Source organism: Perognathus longimembris, chromosome 13 (genome assembly GCF_023159225.1).
Source record: "Perognathus longimembris pacificus isolate PPM17 chromosome 13, ASM2315922v1, whole genome shotgun sequence".
In the NCBI taxonomy this organism is placed as follows: Eukaryota; Metazoa; Chordata; class Mammalia; order Rodentia; family Heteromyidae; genus Perognathus; species Perognathus longimembris.
Genome location: NC_063173.1, coordinates 36,862,896 through 36,886,744, shown reverse-complemented (window position 1 = coordinate 36,886,744; position 23,849 = coordinate 36,862,896). Strand labels below are relative to the sequence as shown.

Sequence of the window (23,849 nt, the reverse complement as noted above, 5' to 3'; positions counted from 1 at the left end):
CTCAGCCTCCTGAGTAGCTAGGATTACAGCTGTGAGCCACTGTTGCCTGGCAGCAATGTTATCTTTTTAATGTATAAGGCAAATCACTGACCCAGGTCTTTCAAACTATAAGCCTCTCTATGCCTAGACTCTCAAAAACAATCTATAAATATTTATCATGATATAAACAAAAGCCCTTTATCCCAAGTTCTTCAAATTAAGTAAGCATCCAGAAACAATGTTCACCTTTGGGAATTGGGGTTAATTAGAAACTTATGTTGATCAAGTCAGTGAATGAATTGGAATGAGAAATATTTCTTATGAGAAGAAAAATAACCTGCTAGGATAGTTTAACCTAACAGAAAAGAAAAGATATGGTCAAAGTGTCTGGAATTTTATAAAACTAAACTATCAAACCAGCTCATTCACAAAGAAAAAGGAACAAAAAAAGATAAGTATCACCATCAACACAAATATCAAATTTCAATGTAAGGAAAATCACCAGAATTTCAAATTAAGTAGAATACGCCTGCTTTTAATGAGACCATAAAAGCCCATTTAAGCTTTTGTAACAAACAATGACCAATCCCAAATGGGAAAACATAATCTTGCCTTCAAATTAGCATGATATATTTATGAAATCATGTAATTCTTCAAAGCATAGCTTTTCAAATGAGAAAAGTTTCTCGAGACATATTCGAATTTAACTCTTATTAAAGAAAAAAGAATTCAATTTGTAATTGCAGAAATATTTTATGGGAATGGGAAATCTTTTCAAGAAGCCTAAGAATCTATGAGAACACTTTGAAATGACATTGCAGGTCCTGGATGATGGCTAGTTAGAAAGTGCCTGATTTCACCTACCTCATCGGGGGAAGTCTTGGGATAAAAATTTGTGTGGTTTGGACACATTACTGAATATAAGCATGTGATTTGTCACGTGAAATCATCAGCTCTCTCTGTTGCACATTTTATTGTTTCCATGGCATACTGAGAGTTATAAAATCAGAAATGAGTCTAAATTTTTAACAGCTATGGATCAAGAGAAGCCCATGCTCAAATGAATTCTAGTTCATTTCTGTGGTTCTTAATGAATTACTAAGGACAGAGGATGAGAAACAAAGGCCAGTTAGAATTTCCATTGTGTTTATGGTCAGTCATGTACTATGTGCAGTATAGTTAAACCATGATCCTTTTAGCAATGATTTGTTATCCTAACACATTCTAAGTAGTCTCACTTTGCAAAAGAAGGAAGAAAAGAAAAGAAAACATTGTAGAAAATATTGTAGTGCATTTTAAAATTCCACAAACATGAAAGTAAACGGAAACATTATGGGATGGTCTATTTCCTTTGCTTTCAGGGGAAAGCAAAGCTTGAGTTCACCCCAGCCCACCAGAGACTTACGTCATAGCCACTGTTACGGATTCCACGCCGAGGTCGCTCCCGAGTGACCAGAAGGTCCATCTCAGTTTCGCCTGGACTGGGGCTGTTCAGAGACTGCCGGCTTCGGTAGACAGAGTTCTTCATCTGTTGCCTGAAGAAAATTCAACAACTGTTATGATGCAGCAAATGCCCTGACAGATGGAATTCTCCACTGATCCAAAACTACAGGCAACCAGTGAAGGGTTTGGATCTGCCTCACAGATCTTCAAATTGATACGTATCCTGGCCACCAGGGGCTACACAAAGAGGGGAATAAAGACCCTTCCCCAATCCCCAGATGCTGTAACCATTTAGCTGAATGATAAGTGTCCTTTCATATGGAAAGTAGGTAACTACAATCAATTGCAACAGTGCAGCCTCATCTAAAATTCTGCTACTGATGAGGCCAGGGGTTCCCCTTGACCCTCTAGACAGCTAACACTGCGGAACAAACTCCCCTTTGATGACTTTGTTGACTCAGCAGTCTCCTTTCCTTTTGAATCTTTCTGATTTCAAGTGCAGAATTCTCTAAAGTGCTAATAAACCCTGTAGCGAGTGGGCTGATTAATACTGTGATTGTTGATAGATTTATTTTTTTCTACAATTACCACAACAGATTCCCTTCTAGGCTAAGAAGCAGAGTCTCAGAGGCATTTTGAGGCCTGTCCATCCATCTATTCATCCATCCATTACTGAATGTCTATTTTGTACCAGGCACTTGTAGAAGATGATGGCTACCCACAGCTCCAACTCTCCCAGAGGTTATATACTACTGAGGGAGACAATTAACATCATAATTTGAGAAGGATAAGTGCTACTATGAAGAACAATGAACTATGGCAGAGGGAACTAGAATGAGGGACTTCAGATAGGATGGTCTTGGAAAGCCTTGGTGCAGTGACAGCTGAGCTGAGTCCTAAATGGGGCTGCCCCTCTGCTGATGTGGGCACAGCGCATGTCAGGCCTAGGCAGTAGCAAGTTCAGAGGTTCTCTTCACTACTAGACAGTCTACTAGACAGTCTACAGATTTGTCACCATTGCCTTGTTGCTAACTTGTCACTGGAGGAATTACTCTGCAGAGAGGAAAGAGCAGCATAAAGATGTTTTTCTTTTCCTCCAGTGGCAATTTTTATTAGCACAAAGTGAGGTCCCGTAGGCACAGATGACATTCATAGGACCCTGCACAGTAGTAATGGGATAAACATCCCCTTTCCCCCAATAGTAAGACTCTCCGTGGATAATTTGCATTTCCAGACCATCCATCTTCAGAGAACTACCCTAACATCACCTGTTTTATGCCACTGTTCTAATATTTGAGCTGTTCGTAGGCTAGACAGGGAAAAGATGGCATTATTTATCTCCAGTGACCACAGGACACCTGAAACATGGCAGGCATACAAACTTTTGTTTTTCAAAAACACATAGAAAGTTACTTACAGTATTACAGGCAACTGGCATTAGAAGTCTAAGAAAAGCATTACCCTTGCAAGTAGCCTTGGGAATAAAGCAGACACTATTTGATCTGCTCCTTTATTATGAGGAATTTGTTCTGAGTGCATGTGTCACTTCTTGGTGACAACCTTTTGGTGAGAGCAGCATGATCTTCCTTAGATCTTCCTCAGGCAACTGACTCAGTCTTGAACAATCAAAGCATCCCATCTCCACAGTCATGTGAATGGTTAGGAGGTGAACATATTACCTGTATTGGTCCAAGGAGACTGAGTCTCAGGGCTTTTGCTAGGGCAACTACAAAAGAGGCACTCCCACAGCCATTCTAGGAAGATAGGGACACAAGCCTGGATTTTCCAGCAGTTAGTTTGTTACTCTGAGGTTAGAGTTTAATTTCAAATGGAAAAGGCAGGGCTGGGATGTAGCTCAGTGGCTAAGCGCCTGCCTAGCAAGTGCAACATCCTGGGTTCAATCCCCAGTACCAAAAAAGAAAAGACAAAAAATATATATAGTTAAAAAAAAAAAAACAACCCAGGATCTGGGAATATGGCCTAGTGGAAAAGTGCTTGCCTCATATATGTGAAGCCCTGGGTTCAATTCCTCAGCACCACATATATAGAAAAAGCCAGAAGTGGGGCTGTGGTTCAAGTGGTAGAATGCTAGCCTTGAGCAAAAAGAAGCAAGGCCCTGAGTTCAAGCCCCAGGACTGGCAAAAAATGAAACAAAAACAAAACACCCAATCAAATGGGACGAGCAGAGTGAACAGAAAGCAAGAATAAGTACAGGAGACATTGTATGAACTCTTGAGATCTAGGAATGCTGAGGTCTTGAGTTTTGAATAATGCTCAGTAACACTTTCCCTCTTATTTTACCAGGTTGTGTTGGATTTCTGTTGTTTGCAATCAAAAGAATCTTGATTAAGACAGGAGTCTACACCTGATTTATGAGCTGTGTCCTCCTCTCCCCCGCCTAAGTTATCTGCAATCCGAAGCTTCCTTTGGGAAGAAGCCATGCTTGTGAGACAGTCTGTTCTTAGCGACTCACACTTTAAGGCAAACTCCAAAGAATTCCCATCCTTGACCTAATTACAAATATATATTTTAAAATTATACTTCACAGCTGTCCTGAGAATAGTCCATTTAGAGAAGGTTTATTAATAAGGGTGGTAGAAGAGTAAGCAGAAGGCTTGGCGATTGACATTTCAGTTGATTATTTTGTAAGTGTGAGAAATACCATAGTGAGATGGTGTAAACCCTTTCAAGAACCAAGAATGTAGGTAAAAGCTTGGACATGAGGATCACCTAGTCTATTCTTTTCTCAGAGACATTACAGGTATTGTTTCATTACAATGAACAGCTTTAAAGGGTATGTTTAACTTTGCTCTCAATTATCTGGCTATCTACATGTGCCTGCTATATGAATGTCTACTTAGCGATAAATTGGATTCTCAGGTAGAGAGACTGCCTATTTTAATCAAATAGAATTCTATGAGTTATTTTTACTATATTAAAAACATAAATTTTGGAACACACAAACTTTCTGAGAGGTTGGGTTTTGTGGTTACTGTTTTGTTTGTACTGGTCCAGGGACTTGAACTCAAAACTTAGGCTCTGTCTGTGAGCTTTTTTTGCTCAAGGCTCTACCACTTGAGCCACAGCTCCACTTCTGGCTCTTTGGTGGTTAATTGGAGATAAGTGTCTCACAGACTTTCCTAATCAGGCTGGCTTCAAACTGTGATCAGATCTCACCCTCCTGAGTTGCCAAGATTAGAGGCATGAACTGCCAGGGCCCTACTAAAAAGGTTGTTTTCAATCATTGATAACATTGTGGGTTGGATGTTTGATCTGGATTTTAAGAAAAGATGCTAGGGTTGCATAGTGATGACTAGCTAGAGCCCCAGATGAAGAGAAGAGAAGGATGGTTGGCTTTTATTAAAGCAATTCTTAGGCTGGCAATTGCCGCAGATACAAGCTCCACAAAGAGCCTTGAGGTGAGGGTAGAGAAATAGAGGGATGGAAAGAAGACAGCTGAGATATGATATGGAGCATAGTAGTGCTTTAGGTAAGCTGGGGCTCAAACTTACTGAAGTATGGGATATGGCTGTTTGAAAAGTTAGGTTTAATTATTGTTCAGGTGTGGCAAGGAGTGGCTGCCATAGAAAAGATAGTTTGTTATACCTAGGAATCTTAGGAGTAGAGGACAGACCACACTACACGCAGTCCTGTTGGGAGGCACCACATGAGTTAAGAGGTAGAGGGAGTGAGGAAGAAACACGAGCAAAAGCTTTGATTTTTGTTTGTGTGGGAAGCAATGGGTAAGGCAGAATAAGCAGGCATGGGATAAGCTCGTTTGAATAACTGCACAGATTCCTGAGGCTTATGCTGCCTTCAGTTGTCTGTTAACTGGACCTGGGGTGATTCAGACATGTAGATAATGGCCCAGAGTGAGAGCCCTAGGAGAGCACCTAAAAGGTGACTGAGATACATGTTCTACGTGGGTGAGTTTGAACATGAAATCTGAGTTTGTGGCTGGGTGCCAGTGGTTTGCACTTGGAATCTTAGCTACTTGGGAGGATGATATCTGAGGATCTTGGTTCAAAGTCAGTCAGGGCAAGAAAAAGTTCACAAGACTCTTATCTCCAAGTAACCACAAGAAGGCCAGAAGTAGAGCTGTGGTTCAAAGTGGTAGATCACTAGCCTTGAGTGAAAAAGCTTAGGGAACAGTACCCAGGCCCCGAGTTCAAGCCCCACAACTGACCCTTCCCACCCCCAAAATGAATTTGTAACTGAGTCTTTTTCTGTGACTGGGAATGCAGTAGCCCTGAGGAGGGAGAGGGGAAGCTTCCCTGGAGTCCAAAAAGCACCCATGTCAGAGCATCATATACAGAAACTAGAAAGTGGTTATTACACTAGATAGCCAGCATCTCTGAGTTCTATGCCATGGGTTTTTACTCATAGGTTCTCATCCATCCTCAGCTGAGAATGCTATCCAACACCTTAATGACCTGACACTTCTGGCTGGCCAATGGCTGCTGAGAAAAAGCCTTCAAGTGGGGCTGGGGATATAGCCTAGTGGCAAGAGTGCCTGCCTCGGATACACAAGGCCCTAGGTTCGATTCCCCAGCACCACATATACAGAAAACGGCCAGAAGCGGCGCTGTGGCTCAAGTGGCAGAGTGCTAGCCTTGAGCGGGAAGAAGCCAGGGACAGTGCTCAGGCCCTGAGTCCAAGGCCCAGGACTGGCCAAAAAAAAAAAAAAAAAGCCTTCAAGTGGGAGTCACAGAGGCTTGCAGACAGCAGGCTGTTGCTGGCGGGAGCAGGTGCAAAGAAAACTGAGCAGATACGTGATGTCTGCCTCAGGTACAGTGTACTTTGTGTCTCAGTAAGAGTTTATCATATAAAAGCCAGGTCTTTTCTGAGTTTAGAAATAAAGAGCTATAAAAAAGTGATTTAGAAAGGTTTACTGATGAGTCAACATTTAGTCCTACTTTTGTCTTTATTTGACTTCACTTTGTGTGAAGGAAAAATTCTGGTGATGGATGCTACCTCAGCACTAGTGAAGGATTTCTTTGCTTGCCCTGTCATGATTGGGTGGTGGGAGCAGCATCTCTAAAGAGTTGCATTGTGAATTAACAACTATCTCTAACTTGTAACAGCTAAAACAGCAGAGTTCTTTGGAGTCAATGGTAGAGTGTCAAGAATAACACCTCCAGGCTTAGAGTTCTGTCTCTTCTGTCTCTTACTCTTTCTTCTCACCCCATCTCTTGCTGATCCAATCTTAATTCTCATCTCACTCAGTTTGTGACTATCCATCTTGTTCTCCTAACTAGTCAATTGTTTAAAATGTAATTTTGGTACTTTAGAGTTATTCAACCATTTCTTCAATGACAGTTGCAGTAGGTACAACAGAAGGTCACCAAAGGGCATCTGTCCTGAACCTAGGCTAGGCCCTCCAGACATAGCTCCCACAAAAGTCTTGCTTATTCTCTTGCCATAAAATGCTGAAACTAAATTTATTATTTGTTTGTCAAATCATTCCCATGTCAACTTTTTCTGATTTGTATACAATTGACTCTGTTTTTTCTGAGTGCTAACAGAAAACCCATAAAACATATCACTTACCCCAGTCTATAAGACACCCCCACATACCCCCAAATCAGTGAGAACTAAAGTTGACACCAGTCTCCCAATCAAACCCTTCTCTTTGCTTCTCCTTTGTCCTCTAGCCATTAACATGGTGACACATGCATTGTCAATCCGTCACAGGATGGTTTTAGTCAGTAGCTTGTCATACCAGTGAAACCAAATTAGAAGCATGGTAAATTAACCCTGGTTTGGATATCTCTTTATTGAAGGTAAATAATGATGCAATGTAAAAGATTTAGCCCCACCTTCCAACTTGGTTTGGGAGCTCTGATGCAAGCCTGTCACATGGTCACTTTTGCTGTTAATAAATAGTCATTCTGTCCAAGATCTGCCCTACTAATCCCAATCTGTGGTGTGTGTATCTGCATGGCTCATGATGGCTAAGTGGCACATGTGCAAAGCCATGGTGATCATCTGGAGAATGTACATTGGAGATCAGTGGTGTCGACTCATGCATTGCTTCAGGCAGGCCGGGAGGAAGAGAGGAGGACATAATTGGCTTTGCTAACCTCTACCTCTTGATCCCATGTGAGATCATGGGGATAGTTAGCAACAGAGCTTAGAAGGCAGCTGTGATGATGTGGATGCTGCCAAAACTCATGTGGAAATTTGGTTGCTATCTTGGCAGTGTTAGGAAGCAGAACCTTTGGGTAGTGATAGGAGCCCGAAAGGCTCTGCCTTCTTGAGTGACATTAATACTACTGTAACAGGATGCTCAGCCCTATCTGGTCTCTTCATCCATCTGCCTTCTACAATGTCATGATGAAGCAAGAAAGCCCTAGCCAGATGCTGGTGCTAGCCTCCAGAATGGTGAGAAAATTAATGTCTATTCATTATAAATTATCCAGTCTCAGGCATTTTTTTTTTAGGCATTTTGTTATATAATCACAAAATAGACTAAGACAGAAACCAATTCAAACCATGTGGCCCTAGTCTTGTCTCAGTGGGCCAGGTTCCCTGTTACACAGCTATAGCAACGGACACTGCAAACACCCTTTAGACTTGTGATGTGCACTTTGGGGATGATTATCTTTCTATCTTTCTCTCACATCAGATCTCAGCAGCTACCAATTTATCGTGTACACCATAACCTGATGAAGGAATTGAAAGAATGCACAGAAAAAGCTGTAATGGTGTGCAGCATCTGGTGTGTGTGTGTGAGTGTGTGTTTGTGTGTGTGTGTGTGTGTGTGTCTTGGGGCTTGAATTTAGGGCCTTATGCTCTCTGTTGGCTTTTTTCTACTCTAAGGTTGTGCTTCTGGTTTTTGCTTTGTTTTGTTTTTGTTTGATGCTTGTCCTGGAGCTTGAACTCAGGCCCTGGGCATAATCCCTGGGCTCTTTTTGCTCAAGGCTAGCATTCTACAATTTGAGCCACAGCTCTGCTTCCTGCTTTTTGGCAGTTAATTGGAGATGAGACTCTCATGGACTTTCCTACCTAATCTGGCTTTGATTCTGAGATCCTCAGATCTCAGCTTCCAAAGTAGCTAGGATTACAGGCACAAGACACCAGTGCCAAGACCTTTTTTTGGTAGTCAATTGGAGATAAGAGTCTCTAAGATTTGTCTACCTGGGCTAGCTTCCAACTATGATTTTTAGATATCAGCCTCTCTGAGTAGGATTACAGGTATGAATCCCTAGCACCTGGCTGTGTACAGCATCTTGATGGGTGTCTAAAGCATAGCAGGTAACAATAAATGTCAAATAACTGAAGAATCTGTGAATGAACCAGACACACCAGCACAGAGTACTGAGCAGCAGTGAAATAAGTACTCCCTGAATAAAAAGGTAAGGCATGAAATTAGCTTTTCTTATGCAAGAACCAGGAACATAATTGAAACATACAATGTCCCCTGCTCTAGAAGTTGCATAACTAGGTAGATGATAATTATATCTTCATCCAGCTCTGCAACAACTACTGGGTTGAAAATATCATTAAACTGAAGGACAATTATGGTTGTTTGCCTGCCCAGTATTATTTTTTAATGGCTTCAATTTTCATCTCTTCCAGATTTATTATAGAGCACCTGCTTGTGCAGACCAGCAGGGCTCAGAGCAACTGCCTAAAAACATCATAATCCTGAAGCATCAGACCAGGGGACCCAAGATATACCAGCCTGTCTCATCCCACCCATGATACATTGATCTAACGAATCCCATAGACCAGCCAGGCCCTGGTGCCTCACATTTGTAATCCTAGCTATTTGGGAGACTGAGATCAGAGGACTTTGGTTTGAAGATGGCCCAGGCATGAAAATCTGTAAGATTCTTATCTCTAATTAACCATCAAAAGAGCCAGAAGTGGAAGTATGGCTCAAGTGGTAGAGTACCAGCCTTGAAAACAAAATTAAAGTGAAGGGATGTTGCCCAAGCTCTGAGTTCAAGTCCCAGTACTGCCCTCTCCCAAATCTACAGAGCCCTTACCTGTTTTTAGCCTCGGGGAATGGAGCGCACAGTTCTGGGTCTGGTTCTAAAACATGTTCCATTTCTTTTGGGGCTTTCTCATACATCTTTTTTCTTTCTGTCAGGCCTTTGTTTGTCTCCACGGCTGGGAAGTCATAATAGCCCTTCCTCTTAGCTTTGAGGCGCAGCTTGTTCCGATAATGTTCAATATCCGACTTCTGCTTCAGGGCTTTGTTTACCTGGAAAGACAGACGATCACAGGCCCCCATCTAACCCAGCAAGGTGACAGGTGAGGGCTTTCACGAGAAGGTCAGGACTCCTGAAGGGCCACCCTAGGTGTCACTCCTGATCTTCTGAGCCTGCAGACCTACCTGTGTCCCCTTCGAACCTAAGCTCACCATGCGGGGTTTGTCCTAAGATCTCCCATCCTCTTCTCTCAAGACTGCCCCACTCTGCTCTGGCCTGGTTCTGATACCACACTCCCAGCTTTGTAGGAATGGCTCTAGTTCTGCCTATACCCTTGGGGGGACCTCAGGCCTAGCAGCCTACCTAGTTTTTGGTGCCCTGAGTCTAGTTCCAACCCCAAAGAACCTGTGACCTCTCTGACTATGGAGCTGAGGCCCAGCTGGATGAGACAAGTCCTTTGAAGCAGGTGGGGTGGATAGGGCAAGAAGGTAAACAAATGTTCTGCTCCAGACACCTTTCACACAAGTCATCTGCATCTGAGAGTATGCTTCTGTAAGTTCATGACTTTTGGAGAGAGAGAGGGAGAAGGAGAGGGAGAGAGAGAGAGACAGACAGAGAGACAGAGAGAGACAGAGACAGAGAGAGACAGAGACAGAGAAACAGAGACAGAGACAGAGAGACAGACAGAGAGACAGAGAGAGAATTCTGAAGCTTTAGGCCTTCTAGAAAGATATTGATAATGTATTTTGGGCCTGGAAAACAAGCCATGTTTACTACATAGTAAGTGGCAAGGATGTTATGCCCACAGCCCACATTTCTTTTTTTTTTTTTTGGCCAGTCCTGGGGCTTGGACTCAGGGCCTGAGCTCTGTCCCTGGCTTCCTTTTGCTCAAGGCTAGCTAGCACTCTGCCACTTGAGCCACAGCACCACTTCTGGCCATTCTCTGTATATGTGGTGCTGGGGAATTGAACCCAGGGCCTCATGTATACAAGGCAAGCACTCTTGCCACTAGGCCATATCCCCAGCCCTATGCCCACATTTCTGAACTTTGTATGTTGTTTTTATGTCTTCTCTAAGATCATCTTGAAAAGAATTTCCTGTAACTCATAAAAGGGAAATTTATGGCATCAGAGTTTGGCTTTTTAAAAAATTTAAACCAGCCACCCTTAAAAGAAGAAGAAAGAAAATGATAAAGCAATTTGCATCAAGCTATACAAGGTAGTACATGACAGAGAACAGTGAGTGCAAGGCTCTCTTCCAACTGAAATGAGGGCAGGGTCCTTTCCTCTCACTGCCAGACATGTAGCAACAGTTATTTCTGAACAAAGAGAAGGCTCAATTGTTTTCTTTCTGTGACACGGTGAAGAGCCTGGGAGGAAAAGGGAACAGGAAGCTGAATCTGACCAAGACTTTGATTCTGTGATGCCCATACCTTTAAGCTAGGACAAAGAAATCCGGGCATGATGACCATTATGTGGACTTGGGACTAGGGAGAAAGTCCCAATCTACAGTAGCTACCAGTGCATTCGTGCTAACTTCCAAAGCCTGTATATCAGGAAGGAAGAATTATGTCCCAGAAAATATGCAATGGCTACGGTGTGTGTGTGTGTGTGTGTGTGTGTGTGTGTGTGTGTGTGTGTGTGTGTTTCTGAGGCTTGAATTCAGGACCAGGGCACTCTCAATTAGCTCTTTCACTCAAGGCTGATGCTTTACCACATGAGCCACATTCCATTTCTCACTTATTGACGGTTAATTGGATATAAGTCTTATGGACTTTTCTGCCCAGGCTGGCTTCGAACTTTGATCCTCAGATCTTAGCCTCCCAAATAGCTGGGATTACAGGCATGAGCCAATGGTGCCCAGTTTGTGATTGGTTTTGAGAGGACTTCGGGCTGTCCTATATCATCAACAAGGGGATCAAAGGACTTGACCAATTAACTATTCCTGCGGACTAATTGGTGATAGTAACATGTCTACTGAGTATTAACCATTATTCTAAAGGTTTTACATATATTGATTCTCAGAGCTATCCTTTTATTGTAGATGGAGGTGCTGCGGCACAAAGTTATCAATTAACCCACTAATGTCACACAGACTGTAATTGGAAGAACTGGGATATAAACTCTGGCAGCATGCTCCCATGAGACCACACTGTCTAAGTACAATTCTACTAATGAGGTAATGAGATAGAATAAATATTAAAGAGAGGGCAAGAACATTGGGTAGGGGAAAGTAAGGGCACCTTAACACTGTGACCACAAATCACCTTCAGTATGACTGTGAACAACCACCAGATCTTTTAGCTTTACTTTGTCTAACATGAAGAAGTTAGAATAAAAGTGCTCCTTGAGTGTATATTCAGTTACAGCTCAAGTTGTTACCTCTTTAGGCTGCTAGTTCAGTCTTTTTGCCTAGAAAGCAAAATACTTTCTGAAGCAGATTTATGTAATATTTGGATAAACATTCGAGATGATAATGCAAAGTCTCTGATGGGTATTTATGATGCCTAGTTGTACAGGGTTGTGGCATATTGCTGGAGGCATGATGAGAAAGAAACTTTAAACCTTTGGCTGGGAGCTTATAATCCTATCTACTCAGGAGGCTGAGATCTGAGGATCAAGGTTTGAAGCCAACTGGGGCAGGAAAGCCCAAGAGACTCTAATCTCCAATAAACTACTCAAGAAAAAGCCAGAAGTGGCACTTAGGCTCAAAAGTGGTACAGCTCTAGCCTTGAGCAAAACAAAGTAGCTCAGGGACAGCGCCCAGGTCCAGAGGTCAAGCCCCAGACCAGAAAAAAAAACACAGCAAAACAACACCACCACAACTTTGGAAGTTTTTCACCTGCTTCAGGTAATAGTAGCAAGGAAGAAATAAGTAAAATAAATTACCAGCTACCAAGCATGTGTCCATGCGTGTGTATGTGCACCTACATGCACATGCAAGGTAAATGTTCACATTTACATTAAATGTTCTTATAGAGATTCTTAAAGCTGAAGAAATATTTGAGCCATTCTGCTGCAGAAGAGGGAGGAATAGCATACAATTCTCTGACTTCCTGCTTGTCCCTCTGAGATCTCTTTCTTGCGTGCATTTATCAACCATCTATTATATAAGCATTTATCTATCTATTATCACAATCTAATTTTCCTTTATAAAAGCATAATCAATGTATGTTGCAGACTCTTTGGATTCCTAGGAAAATTGATAAACATCATGCTATTTATTGATATCTTCCTGAGAGCAGGTAATGGATTGTTCCCAGCATGTTTAAAGGAATGAGTGTCATTTCAAAGCTGCAGGTCACATCCTATCCACAACAATGTATCCTCCACTTCCCTCTCAACCCACAGCCTTCTTATCACCATGATGGTGGAAGTATGGGGGAGCCAAGTGTAGAAAGGCAAAGGGCTGTTTGGGGGTAACTTGTCCTTTGAGTCACCTTGCTAAGGTCTGGTGCATGCAGGGATTACAATAACGTCAGCAGCCTGAGACAACTAAATACATATCACTCGCATGCTGAAAGGCTGCTTCGGAATCCGAAGGACCACTGGCCTGCCCCACATGGGATGGTCATGGGTGCTCACCTCACCGTTGAGGACAGCTGAGGATTCCTGGCTCCGGTCTGAGGCAGGGTGCACTGCAGGCAGGGCTGAGGGTTTGATGGCAACGAGCTGTACAGACCCAGAAGATGTGTCAAAGGGATCCGCTGCCGCCTTGGCTGTGTTGTCAAAGAGAACTGCTCCCTCCTCTTCGTCACTGGCTGCCACTAAAGACCAACATGAACACATGAGATTTATGATGTGGAGTTTCACAGTCTTGGGGAACTGCTGGAAGGCTCACCCCTAGAGACAATCATCAAAAGGACCTCAGAGACAACACTGGTTCTGCGCCAAGGGCTTACTGCTGGTCATGGTTTTCTCTTAAGTATAAGATCTACTCCATTTATCCTGCCAGTGTGTCATCAGTGAGTAGGAAACAGTTGTGAAGATTTGAGTCTAAACAGTAAAAGCACCCCCCCTTTTTTTTTGCAAAACCAACAAAACACTTTTGGTATAAAAAATAAATTTGTCCTGTATGTCTGAGTTGGAAATAAAAGAAGTAAATTTGGTTAAAACCTGTAACTATTAGTGAGGTGCCAGACTTTGAAGTCAGGCCCCACCACGTGAACCCCATTTTAGAATCGAACCCTGAGCCAATCAGATTTGTACCTGTGTTCTAATCTTGCTTGCACAGCTGATTGTTGTAACCTTGTTCTTTGCCTTTATAAGCCCTGTGTAATCACAGCTCGGGGCTCCCTCCTAACCTCCGCTGTGTCGGTGGGTAGGACGAGGCCCGAGTTGGCAGCTCGTTAAATAAACCCTTGCCTTGCTTTTGCATTTTGGAGTGTCTGAATCTCGGTGGTCTTCTTGGGGGTGGTCTTGCAACTTGGCACAACATTTGGGAGCTCGTCCGGGATAGCCCCAGAGACCCCGAGATCCCAGGCTCCGAAGGTATGAAAACAGCGCTCTTCATTTGTCTTGTCCTGTAATTTGTCTGTTTGTCTGTTTTGCTTTTGCTTATACTTGTAGGGCACGAGTCAGTTTGGTTTTTGGCCGGAACTGACCAGGAGGGCCTCCTAAACGAGACTCAACCCGCCCACCTTGTACTTGGGTCTGCTCCTTCTGCTTATCTGGCAGGAGGTTGTGGGCCAACTTGGGTCCACTCCTCCTGTACCCTGGCAGGAGGTTGTGGGCCAACTTGGGAGATCTCCAACTCGTAACTCGGGTCCACTCCTTCTGCACCCTTGCAGGAGGTTGTGGGCCAACTCGGGTCCACTCCTTCTGCACCCTTGCAGGAGGTTGTGGGCCAACTCGGGTCCACTCCTCCTTGCAGGAGGTTGTGGGCCAACTCGGGTCCATTCCTTCTGCACCCTTGTAGGAGGTTGTGGGCCAGCTTGGGAGATCTCCAACTCGTAGCTTTTCTTAGGCCTGTGTGTTTTCCTCCTTTTGTATTACATCTGATCAGAGCTATGGATAACGTTCTATCTTGAGGACCTCCATCTAGCCCCCTAGACTTGATCCTAGCTCACTGGAGGGAGGTTAAGGCGATAGCTCATTTTTGTGTACTTGACTTTAGCTCACTGGAAAGATGTACAGGCGATGGTTCACAATCAGAGTGTGAGTGTCCACAAAAAGAACTCTGGGGGGACCCCCACCCAGCCTTCTTAAGCAGAAAATTGTTTGGTGCACTAAAATGTTTTACTAAGACTAAAAATGTTTTACTAAAACTATCAAGCCCTGGAAAATGAGGCTGGAGAATGCTAAAATCATTTGCTAAAGGTTTTTGTCTTAACCAAAATGTTTTAATTGCCATTCCAGCTTCTTTGTAGGTTTTTTGTAACAGTTTCCAGCAGGCCCACAGAGAAGCACAGGTGATTCCTACAAGTTTGTCAAGATCTAATACTGACCCTTAATAAGTTCCAGGTAAGAGAGCATGCTTAAAAACTACTTCTATGTGGACCACCTTGTTGCTTATAATTGGAGTAAAGTGGCCCCTTATAAGACTCATTGATCTGAATCTGCGGTTCGAAGCCAGCCCGGGCAAAGAAAGGTCCCTGTGAGAGACTTGTCTCTAATCAGCCAGCAGAGTGCTGGGAACGGAGTGGTGTGGAGCTCAAAAGTGGTACGGTGCTAGTCTTGAGCTGGAGAGCTGAGGGACAGCACTCAGGCCCTGAGTCCAAGTCCAGTGGAAAGTCACTCTTCCTGGGACAAAAGTGATGGAGCATCCAGAGGCAGTAAGCCACTGCTTGGATGGCAGAGATGGTGTCAGATCCTAGAGTCACTACTGTTGGCCTTTCAAAAGTTAAAGCCGGGAAGTCCTAGAAGAATAGTTCATAAGCATGCCTTTCCAATGCCCATGTCTGTCTACTGGGCAGGAATTTACCAGTCATCTGTGATAGTGGTTAGTAAGGGTAAGTTTGTCAAATGAGAGGATAGATTAAAATCTCACCCCCCGCATTTACTCAAAGCCCTGACTGGCAGTGAGAATTTTAAGCTCATACATCTGTTTAGTAAAGAAAGCTTGTAGACCTGAGATTGTGTCCTTATTGAGATCTGTTAAAGGCCTGTCAGCTTGCCAATGCCCCCAATCAACAGATTACTAAAGGAGCTCGCCTCTGTGGGAATAGGCCAGGTGTGTATTGGGAAGTAGATTTCACAGAAATTACAAATATTTGCTAGTTTTTGTAGACACCTTTTCAGGATGGGTTGAAGTCTATCCAACAAAGCATGAGACTGCGAATGTAGTGGCTAAGAAGATCCTGAAAGAAATCCTACCCAGGAGACTAAACTCCTTAGAACCACGGTGGAAGGGACCCTAGACGGCATCGCCACTTGGGTTCATTGCTTCCACGCCAGGCCAGCTGACCCCTTTGCCCTGGATGACAACTACCGTGATGGAACATGGGAGGTCTCCAAGCACCCAACTCAGCCGCTTTGCCTTTGCCTCAAGAAAAGAAAGTTAGACTGAGACTAAGGTTATAGGTTCCTGGCTAGGTAAGGTCTACGCCCCTGAGTCAGCCTGAAGAAGTTACAGAAGATGGATGATCTTCACCCATCAGCCCCCCTTTAAAATCAAGGGACCAGAGTTGTTTTTGGGAAGATGAGGCAGGATAAACTAGAGACATGCAAAACAGAGGTACAGAGAATATTCTTGTAAGAAATGGTGACAGGCCATTTGTTTACTACATTGGGCCCTACTGGGCCATGCCTTACCTCTATATCATCCCCTAGACATGCAAGCCATTGAAATGGACAGAATGGAGCCATGATTGGCTCCCAAGGTACCAAAAAGAAAAAGGGGGAAATGAGGTGCCAGACTTTGAAGTCAGGCCCCACCACGTGAACCCCATTTTAGAATCGAACCCCGAGCCAATCAGATTTGTACCTGTGTTCTAATCTTGCTTGCACAGCTGATTGTTGTAACCTTGTTCTTTGCCTTTATAAGCCCTGTGTAATCACAGCTCGGGGCTTCCTCCTAACCTCCGCTGTGTCGGTGGGTAGGACGAGGCCCGAGTTGGCAGCTCGTTAAATAAAGCCTTGCCTTGCTTTTGCATTTCGGAGTGTCTGAATCTCGGTGGTCTTCTTGGGGGTGGTCTTGCAACTTGGCACAACATTAGGGTGACAAGTCTTCCTTGAGTAACAAACCAAACTCCTTCCTTCTTTCCTTTCCTTCCTTTCCTTCCTTCCTCTGTCTGCCCATCTTCTTTCCTTCTATCCTTTCTTTCTCCAGTGATTTTTCACTTTTGTTTCTTGCATTTGATTAAGACAAAAGAAAGCTATGAAATTAGCACCAGAGAACTAAAGCAACTCCCCTAATTAAATAGGCTGATTGCCACCTACACTCTGTTAACGAATGCTCCCATCTGACAGATCATTCTGCTACAATGGCTGAAAGATACCAGTTGGCTTTGTGCTTTGATAACTAAGCTGATAGAAAAAGTCCTAGGGCCAGAAGTATTTCAGATTTACTTTTTCTTGAAGCACATTCCCATGCAGAAGCTCTAGGAGTAAAAACTCAGCAAGCATGGCTTGGCAAGAGATAAATTAAGTTTGTTCAAACAACTAAACCAGTAGACACTTTAGAAGCAAAATAGGTGTTCTATAAAATATGAATGTAACAAAGTGTATTCATCTTTCCTCCTGCCTGTTCAGGAGATTGTTATTTAAATTATTGAGAAACACATTGTTTATATCATCATTTTGCTTATTATAATCACAGAAGGTCAATCAGGTTAAGCCAAGTGAACTGCCATTTTACAACATGGCTAAAACATTGCAGACCCTAACAATGGAGTCTATAATTGGATTGTTCTGTTTCGTTGTATGGGCTTGTTTGTGAATACCAGACTATCAAGAAGCCAATGGACATCAGTTTGATAATAAAAATTTTAAAAAAGAAGAAACCAATGGACAGAGGAAAGTCTCTATTCAGATGTGTTATGAAATGTGCATATATTTTTACAGAGTCTTTTTTTCTGGGCATTTCATGTCTGACCACCATTATTCCTCCACTAGGACAACTACTGACCTCCAATACGGCTCCCATCAATTCTCATCTCCCATAATAAACAGGCCTTGGTTTTACTTTGTGTAACCAAGAGGAAAGTGCAGAAGTGACAGCTAGTTATAAAGATGAGATGATAGCTTCCACCTTGCTCTCTTGGATCATTTTCTGCCATGTTCCAAGAAACGTAAGCAGCCCTAGGGAAAAGTGGGGTGATGGCAAGGAACTGAATCCTCCCTCCCCCACCAGCCACATAAGTGAGCCATCTTCAGGCCCTGTGGAGACTTTAGATGACCATAGCCCAGGCCAGTGTCTTGATTGTGACTTATGGGACACTTTGAGCCAGAATTACCCAGCTCAGCTTTCCCAAGATTCCTTGCCCTCCAAACATTACATGACCTCATAAATGCAGACTATCATGTTTGGTGACCATGTGTAGGATTAATAATCATCTCTAAGTAAATAAAATAAATAAATAAATAAATAAATTTATAAATCACCTATGAAGCACTATATGAAGCACCTATATATAAATCACCTATGAAGCACTGTAGGAACAACCTCCCATCTCAAAAAACCTCCCATCTCAGAGCTCCTGTTTTTATCTCTTGATCCAAAAAAATGCATACACCATCAGCAATTCAGATAGGTGATCTTTCAACAAGGAACTTGATCCTATTATGTTTGGACTAGAAAGCTCTGGAGGTTCATGGCTTTCAGGATAAAGTCAGAGGTTTTGTTTTGGTGGTATTGGGGCTTGAGCTCAGAGTCTCTTGCTTGCTGAGCAGGTACTCTACCGTTTGAGAAACACTCCCAGGTCTTTTCTGCCTTAGTTATTTTCCAGGCTGTGTCTTGCATTTTTGTCTAGACTGGATTCAGACTATGATCTTCCTATCTATGAAGCTGGGATCACAGATGCACACATTCACATCTGGCTTTTTGACTCAGATAGGATCCCCCCTCCCTCTCTTTCCCCTCTCTCTCTATATATACATAAATATACAACCTCACACATACACAAACACATTATATACATAATGTCCTAACCTTGCAATATTGCATTTACTTTACCTCTTTCCTGGAAAATATCTTTCCAAAGATTACATTAGAGCTTGACTTAAAAGTTCAAATGTCTCTATTTGGTTGGGAAAAGCATAAAAACCTTTTACTGTTGTGCTAGTCTTGAGGCTTGAACTTATAGCCTTAGGCGTTGTCCCTGAGCTTTTTCTCTCAAGGCTGGAGCTCTACCACTTGGGCCACAGCTCCACTTCTGACTTTTTTTCTGGTGGTTAACTTGAGAGGCTCACAGACTTTCCTGCCTGTGCTGGCTTTGAACCATGATACTCAGATTTCAGCCTTCTGAGAGTAGCTAGGATGACAGGCTTGAGCCACTAGCACCTGGTTAAATTCTTTTTGCTTTCAAAATTCTATCTGCCATATCTACCTTTTCAATCAATATTTACAAATCTTTGTAACATAGACTCTAAAATCAACTTGTGGCTATGGTAACTATGATGGTTTGAATATGAACTGTCACCTACAATAACACTTCATCCCTAGCTGTCATCATTATTATGGGAAGTGCTGGAAACCTTGGGAGGCAGGACTGAGAAGTAGATTACTGAGGGTAGATCTTTAAGGATATCTTGTCCCTAGCTCCTTCCTCCTTCTCTCTCTTTCTTTCTCCCTCTCCTCTCCCCCCTGCCCCCACTTCCTTGTTTGACATGGGGGGGAAAAAAGTGATCTCACCACCAGGACATGCTGCCTCACCATAGGCCAGAATCAACAGAGCCAAACAACTATGGGTGAAACCTGCTAAAACCATGAGCCTATTTCCTTTTTTCTTTTTGTCAGTTATAGGGCTCAAACTCAGGGTCTGGGTGCTGTCCTTGAGCTCTTTCACTCAAGGCTAGTTGTCTAGCACTTTGAGCCACAGTGCCACTTCCATAATTAACCACTTTTTGAGTGGTTAATTGGAGATAAGAATCTCACTGGAACTTTTCTGCCCAGGTTGTCTTTGAACCTCGATCCTTAGATCTCAGCCTTCTGACTAGCTAGATTACAGGTGTGAGCCACCAGCACCCAGCTAAAGCTTTCTTCTTTTAGGTAGTCTCTGTTGGGTATTTGATCATAACCACAAAGATGTAACAACACAGTAAGAGATGAGGCCACTGAGCTCTAAGGACCCATGGCAGCCAGCTATGTTCTTAGTAGAATGGAGTCTTTTCCTTTTGAAGTTCTTTTATTTCCACAAAGAACAATAAAATTAGAAGCTATAAGATGCAACAAGCCTGGTAGAAACAAGAAAAGCTTTAGAGCAGCAGCCTAGCTCATTAGCACGTGTTATCTAACCTTAGTAACCCAGACTCTGGGTTGGACACTAAGCCACGAGACAACAGTATTTAAATAGTCCACAAAAACACAGTCTATTCTCAGGAGCCCTGTTCAATAAAAAGAGCTCAATACTTTTTGCAGGCTATATGATAAAAATACACTTTTCTGTTTTCTCCACAATTCCATTCTCTGTTATTTTTCTTCCTTCCTTTCTTTGGATCATGTTCCAATCCAATCACAAACATTAGTGATTTTTATCAGATAACTCTCACATAGTATTAAGATAAAAGAGCCCTTTTATTACAAAAAAGGATAAATGTGGATTTCATAAAGAGGTATTTTCTAGAATTCAGACATACTTTTACGTCTGTGGAGTTTTACTGAAATGAGCTTTTCTCTCAATTCTAATTGAAAAAATCTTAAACCTAAACCCCACTGAACAAAATGTTATGATCAAACAGAAGCAGCCAACCCTAAAAATTCTCTGAGTTTTACTTATGGCAAAATTAAGACATTGCCAAGCAAACAGTATAATCCTACAAAAGATGATGTCTTAATAAAACAAATAAAAAAAAAACCTCAACCTGGTACAGTAGTTGCACTTATTTATGTAAACATCTGTCAGTTATTTCAGAACCTGATATTTAAATAATCAAAGTGAGTTGACATTGATCAAGATAGATTATACTCATAAATTGATATGTTGAATTGAAACCTAACTGTATTACTACTTTAAGACAGTAATAAAAACATTTAACACACACACATAATCAAGGTGACCTAGACAGAGTATGGAGGCAGATAGAGAAGAAAGACAGATAAATGGGAACAGCAAAAGTCAGCCGGCACAGTTATGGCCAGTCAGCATCACCAGCTGGATAGCTAGCGATGGGGTCTGGAACCAATCACTTTCCCCCACCAACCTTCTTCTATGGATTAAACATAGGAGGCAAAAAAGTAACTTTCCATAAGTGCCTACCAACTAAAAAAGGAATCTAGTTTTGCACATTTTAAAGCAAGAATGAGGGCATAGAACAATGTGCACATTGATTTCATTTTATAAGAGAAAACAAAGCAAGATGATAAACACAAAAGATACAGGTATACTGCAACCTGCATAGTAAAAAGGTGAGAGAAAGATACTAAGTTCTTCAAGATCCTTTGAAGCCTGAGGTAGGTGAGTGGGGTATATGGGGGAGTGAATGTTCTTTGACTTGACTTTGTAAAACATCAAGGAGTATATAAAAGGGATGGAGAAGGAATAGACAGAGCTGGGAGAGTAAATGGGCATATTCTTGCTTAGGTAGCCCCTGAAGTATACTCATCCATGAATCTATGATACAGAATGTACAGTTTCTGTCACCTGCCATATTAAAGTATTTAAATATATTGAAATACAGGCCAATTCATAGTAGCTGGCTATGAGGAAGGACCATATTTTCTCTGCACAAAGTAAGTCCATTCTGCTTTTTTTTTGGGGGGGAGGTTAATTTTCACTTCTTTTGTAACAGAAAAAAAGAAATACGTGACATTTGTACACTAAAGAATATTCTGACGGGCCAGTGGCGCAATGGATAACACGTCTGACTACAAATCAGAAGAATATTCTGACACTAGCTTCAAGAGAGTCCCTTAACTATATACTTTATCAAATTCTTTACAAAGGGAAGTCCAGCTAAACAGTGGGACAGATTGGCCTTTCATTTGGCATTTCTGGAGATCTCCACCTACAACCCTTTGCCACCCAAAGGAATTTTCTCTGATTGAAATCAGCAATGAATGAAGTCCTTGGATTCTGGGTGGTAACAAGCCAGCCTCATATTCAGCAGGACCATGAGGGCTGAAGGTCAGTACAAAGGGTGGAATCAGGAAGAAACCAAGATCACACAAGGTTGTCTGACATGTGTGATCTGCAGGTAATGCCAATGCCCAATAAGGGAGCTTAGAATGAACCCCAACAGCAATTCTTTATAGGAAGGGTAATAATCTGTCTAAGAGAGATTAAACAGTTACATCTCCCAAGAAAATTAAGATTTAATGCATTAATGCACTAAATGCTGGAGTGTGTGTGTGTGTGTGTGTGTGTGTGTGTGTGTGTGTTGAACCCAGGGCCTTATGCATACTAGGGAAGCACTATATCACTCAGCTACCTCTCCAACTCTTTTTATTTTTTTCTTTTCAGACAGGATCTCACTAAGTTGCCCAGGTTGGCTTCAAACTTCAGATCTCAAATTAGCTAGAATTATAGGCTTATATCACTATGCTTTGTAAGGTTGATTTTTTTTTTTTGATGACAGATCTATTTTGTTTTGAGGAAAGCGGATTTGTAATATCTCAACTCACTGAACTACTGAAACTCATCAAGGGGAGGAGGGTAAGAAATTGAAGGAAAGCTCAAACATAAGAGACTTGTCACTTTACCAGGCCTGGTTTTGAAAAATCATGTTGATTAAATAAAAATGTTAGAAAAATCTCTGAGCAAACTATTTGTTCGGCAAAGGGGTTTTTGTTTGTTTTTTCCTAAGAAAGTACACACTTCTTTGTGGTTAGGGACAGAAGAGATGAAATAAAACAATTCAGAGAAGGGGAAAGAACTCAAGAGGCTCATAGTAGATTTCTAGCCCAGTGGAGCAGAACAGAGAGAACGAGGGTTAGAGTGTATTGGGTGTAAGGGTGTGTGTGTGTGTGTGTGTGTGTGTGTGTGTGTGTGTGTGTGTGTGTGTGTGTGTGTGTGTGTGTGTGTGCGCGCGCGCGCGCGCAGGTCTGTGTCTGAGAATTCACATGAGGAGTTAAGGAAAGGCGTGGTTGGAAGACTTCTCACCATTTCTCTTTCTGGCTTCTTCCTTTGTCACTTTCTGCTGTGCCATTACGTTCTGGGGCGAGCGTCTTCCTGAGCTGGGCTTCCCTGATTCGTTGCTGATGACAGATCCATTCTCACTGGGCGACCTGCTGGAGGTAACCATAGCAACAGGGGTGACCGTAAGTTTCAACTAAAACAGCCACTTCCCAAGGTTATTTTATTTGCACAGTTTATGTCTGTACCCTTTCTTTTGGGTTTTACTAGTCAAGAAGAAATGATATTAGAAAAAATTTAAAAAGAGAGAAAGCAAAAACCACCGACACTACAGCAAGGATGAACCTCTGGTTGTTATGAAGTGCATTTTCCCATGATTCTCTGCAGAGAAGTCCAGTGAGCACAGCTCTCCATCCCATCTCAGTTTTATTACCTCTCGGTGACTATGGAAACAGTGTTTGTGCAGCGTGTCCTACACCCAGTATTGTGCATGCCCAGTGTCTGGATCGAATAAGTGTTTTCAGACAGGCATAAAGCATGCTTGCCTTTCGCTACTGTTTTCATGATGTAGAGCTTAGCTACGAGTCTCCCCACTGTGGAGTCTCTATCATCCCCCTCCCCCCACCCCATGCACATACCTATACATGCTCTTTCACTGTGGTGCATACTAACCTCTCATATCTTGAAAACATCAACTTGAGCTGTTTGTTCCTATAGGAAACTTTTTTGTGTGTGCACCTTCTTGGTGCTGATGCCACTCCATGCTAAGAGTTCTGTGCCCAGGACTAAGCTGAGTGCCTCCAATGACTCATTGGTGATGGCTGGTACTGTTCTGCAAGTGAGGACTAGGAAGCTCATGGAAATGGAAAGCCTTGTTCAGGTTAGCTATAGGGCTGTGGCAAATCGGCCAGAAAGCCAGGGATGCGCTCCCACCCTCACCCCAAAACATACTCCCTTCACTGTGCCAACAGTGACCCTAATGCTTCCATGTCACCAGATCTTCTTTCCTTCCTTTTACAATGAAAAAGTTCCAAAGTTTTCTTTTTGGAACTCTGTGGCAAAGTGGCTTCTTGAGATCCCCTCTTCATAGGTCTTTA

General features: G+C 42.6%; 1 protein-coding gene across 2 annotated transcripts in view; it reads right to left on the bottom strand.

Annotated features, from left to right (window-relative positions):
• Positions 1 to 23,849, bottom strand: part of Kiaa1549l (KIAA1549 like) — a 250,946-nt gene that overhangs the window by 42,902 nt on the left and 184,195 nt on the right. For both annotated transcript variants that reach the window (XM_048361012.1, XM_048361013.1), the window contains exons 13-16: positions 22,780 to 22,907; positions 13,166 to 13,347; positions 9,417 to 9,634; positions 1,385 to 1,514 (exon numbers count right to left, since the gene is read on the bottom strand). In XM_048361012.1, coding sequence (XP_048216969.1) covers positions 1,385 to 1,514; positions 9,417 to 9,634; positions 13,166 to 13,347; positions 22,780 to 22,907 — 658 coding nt within the window. The remainder of the gene's footprint in view (positions 1 to 1,384; positions 1,515 to 9,416; positions 9,635 to 13,165; positions 13,348 to 22,779; positions 22,908 to 23,849) is intronic.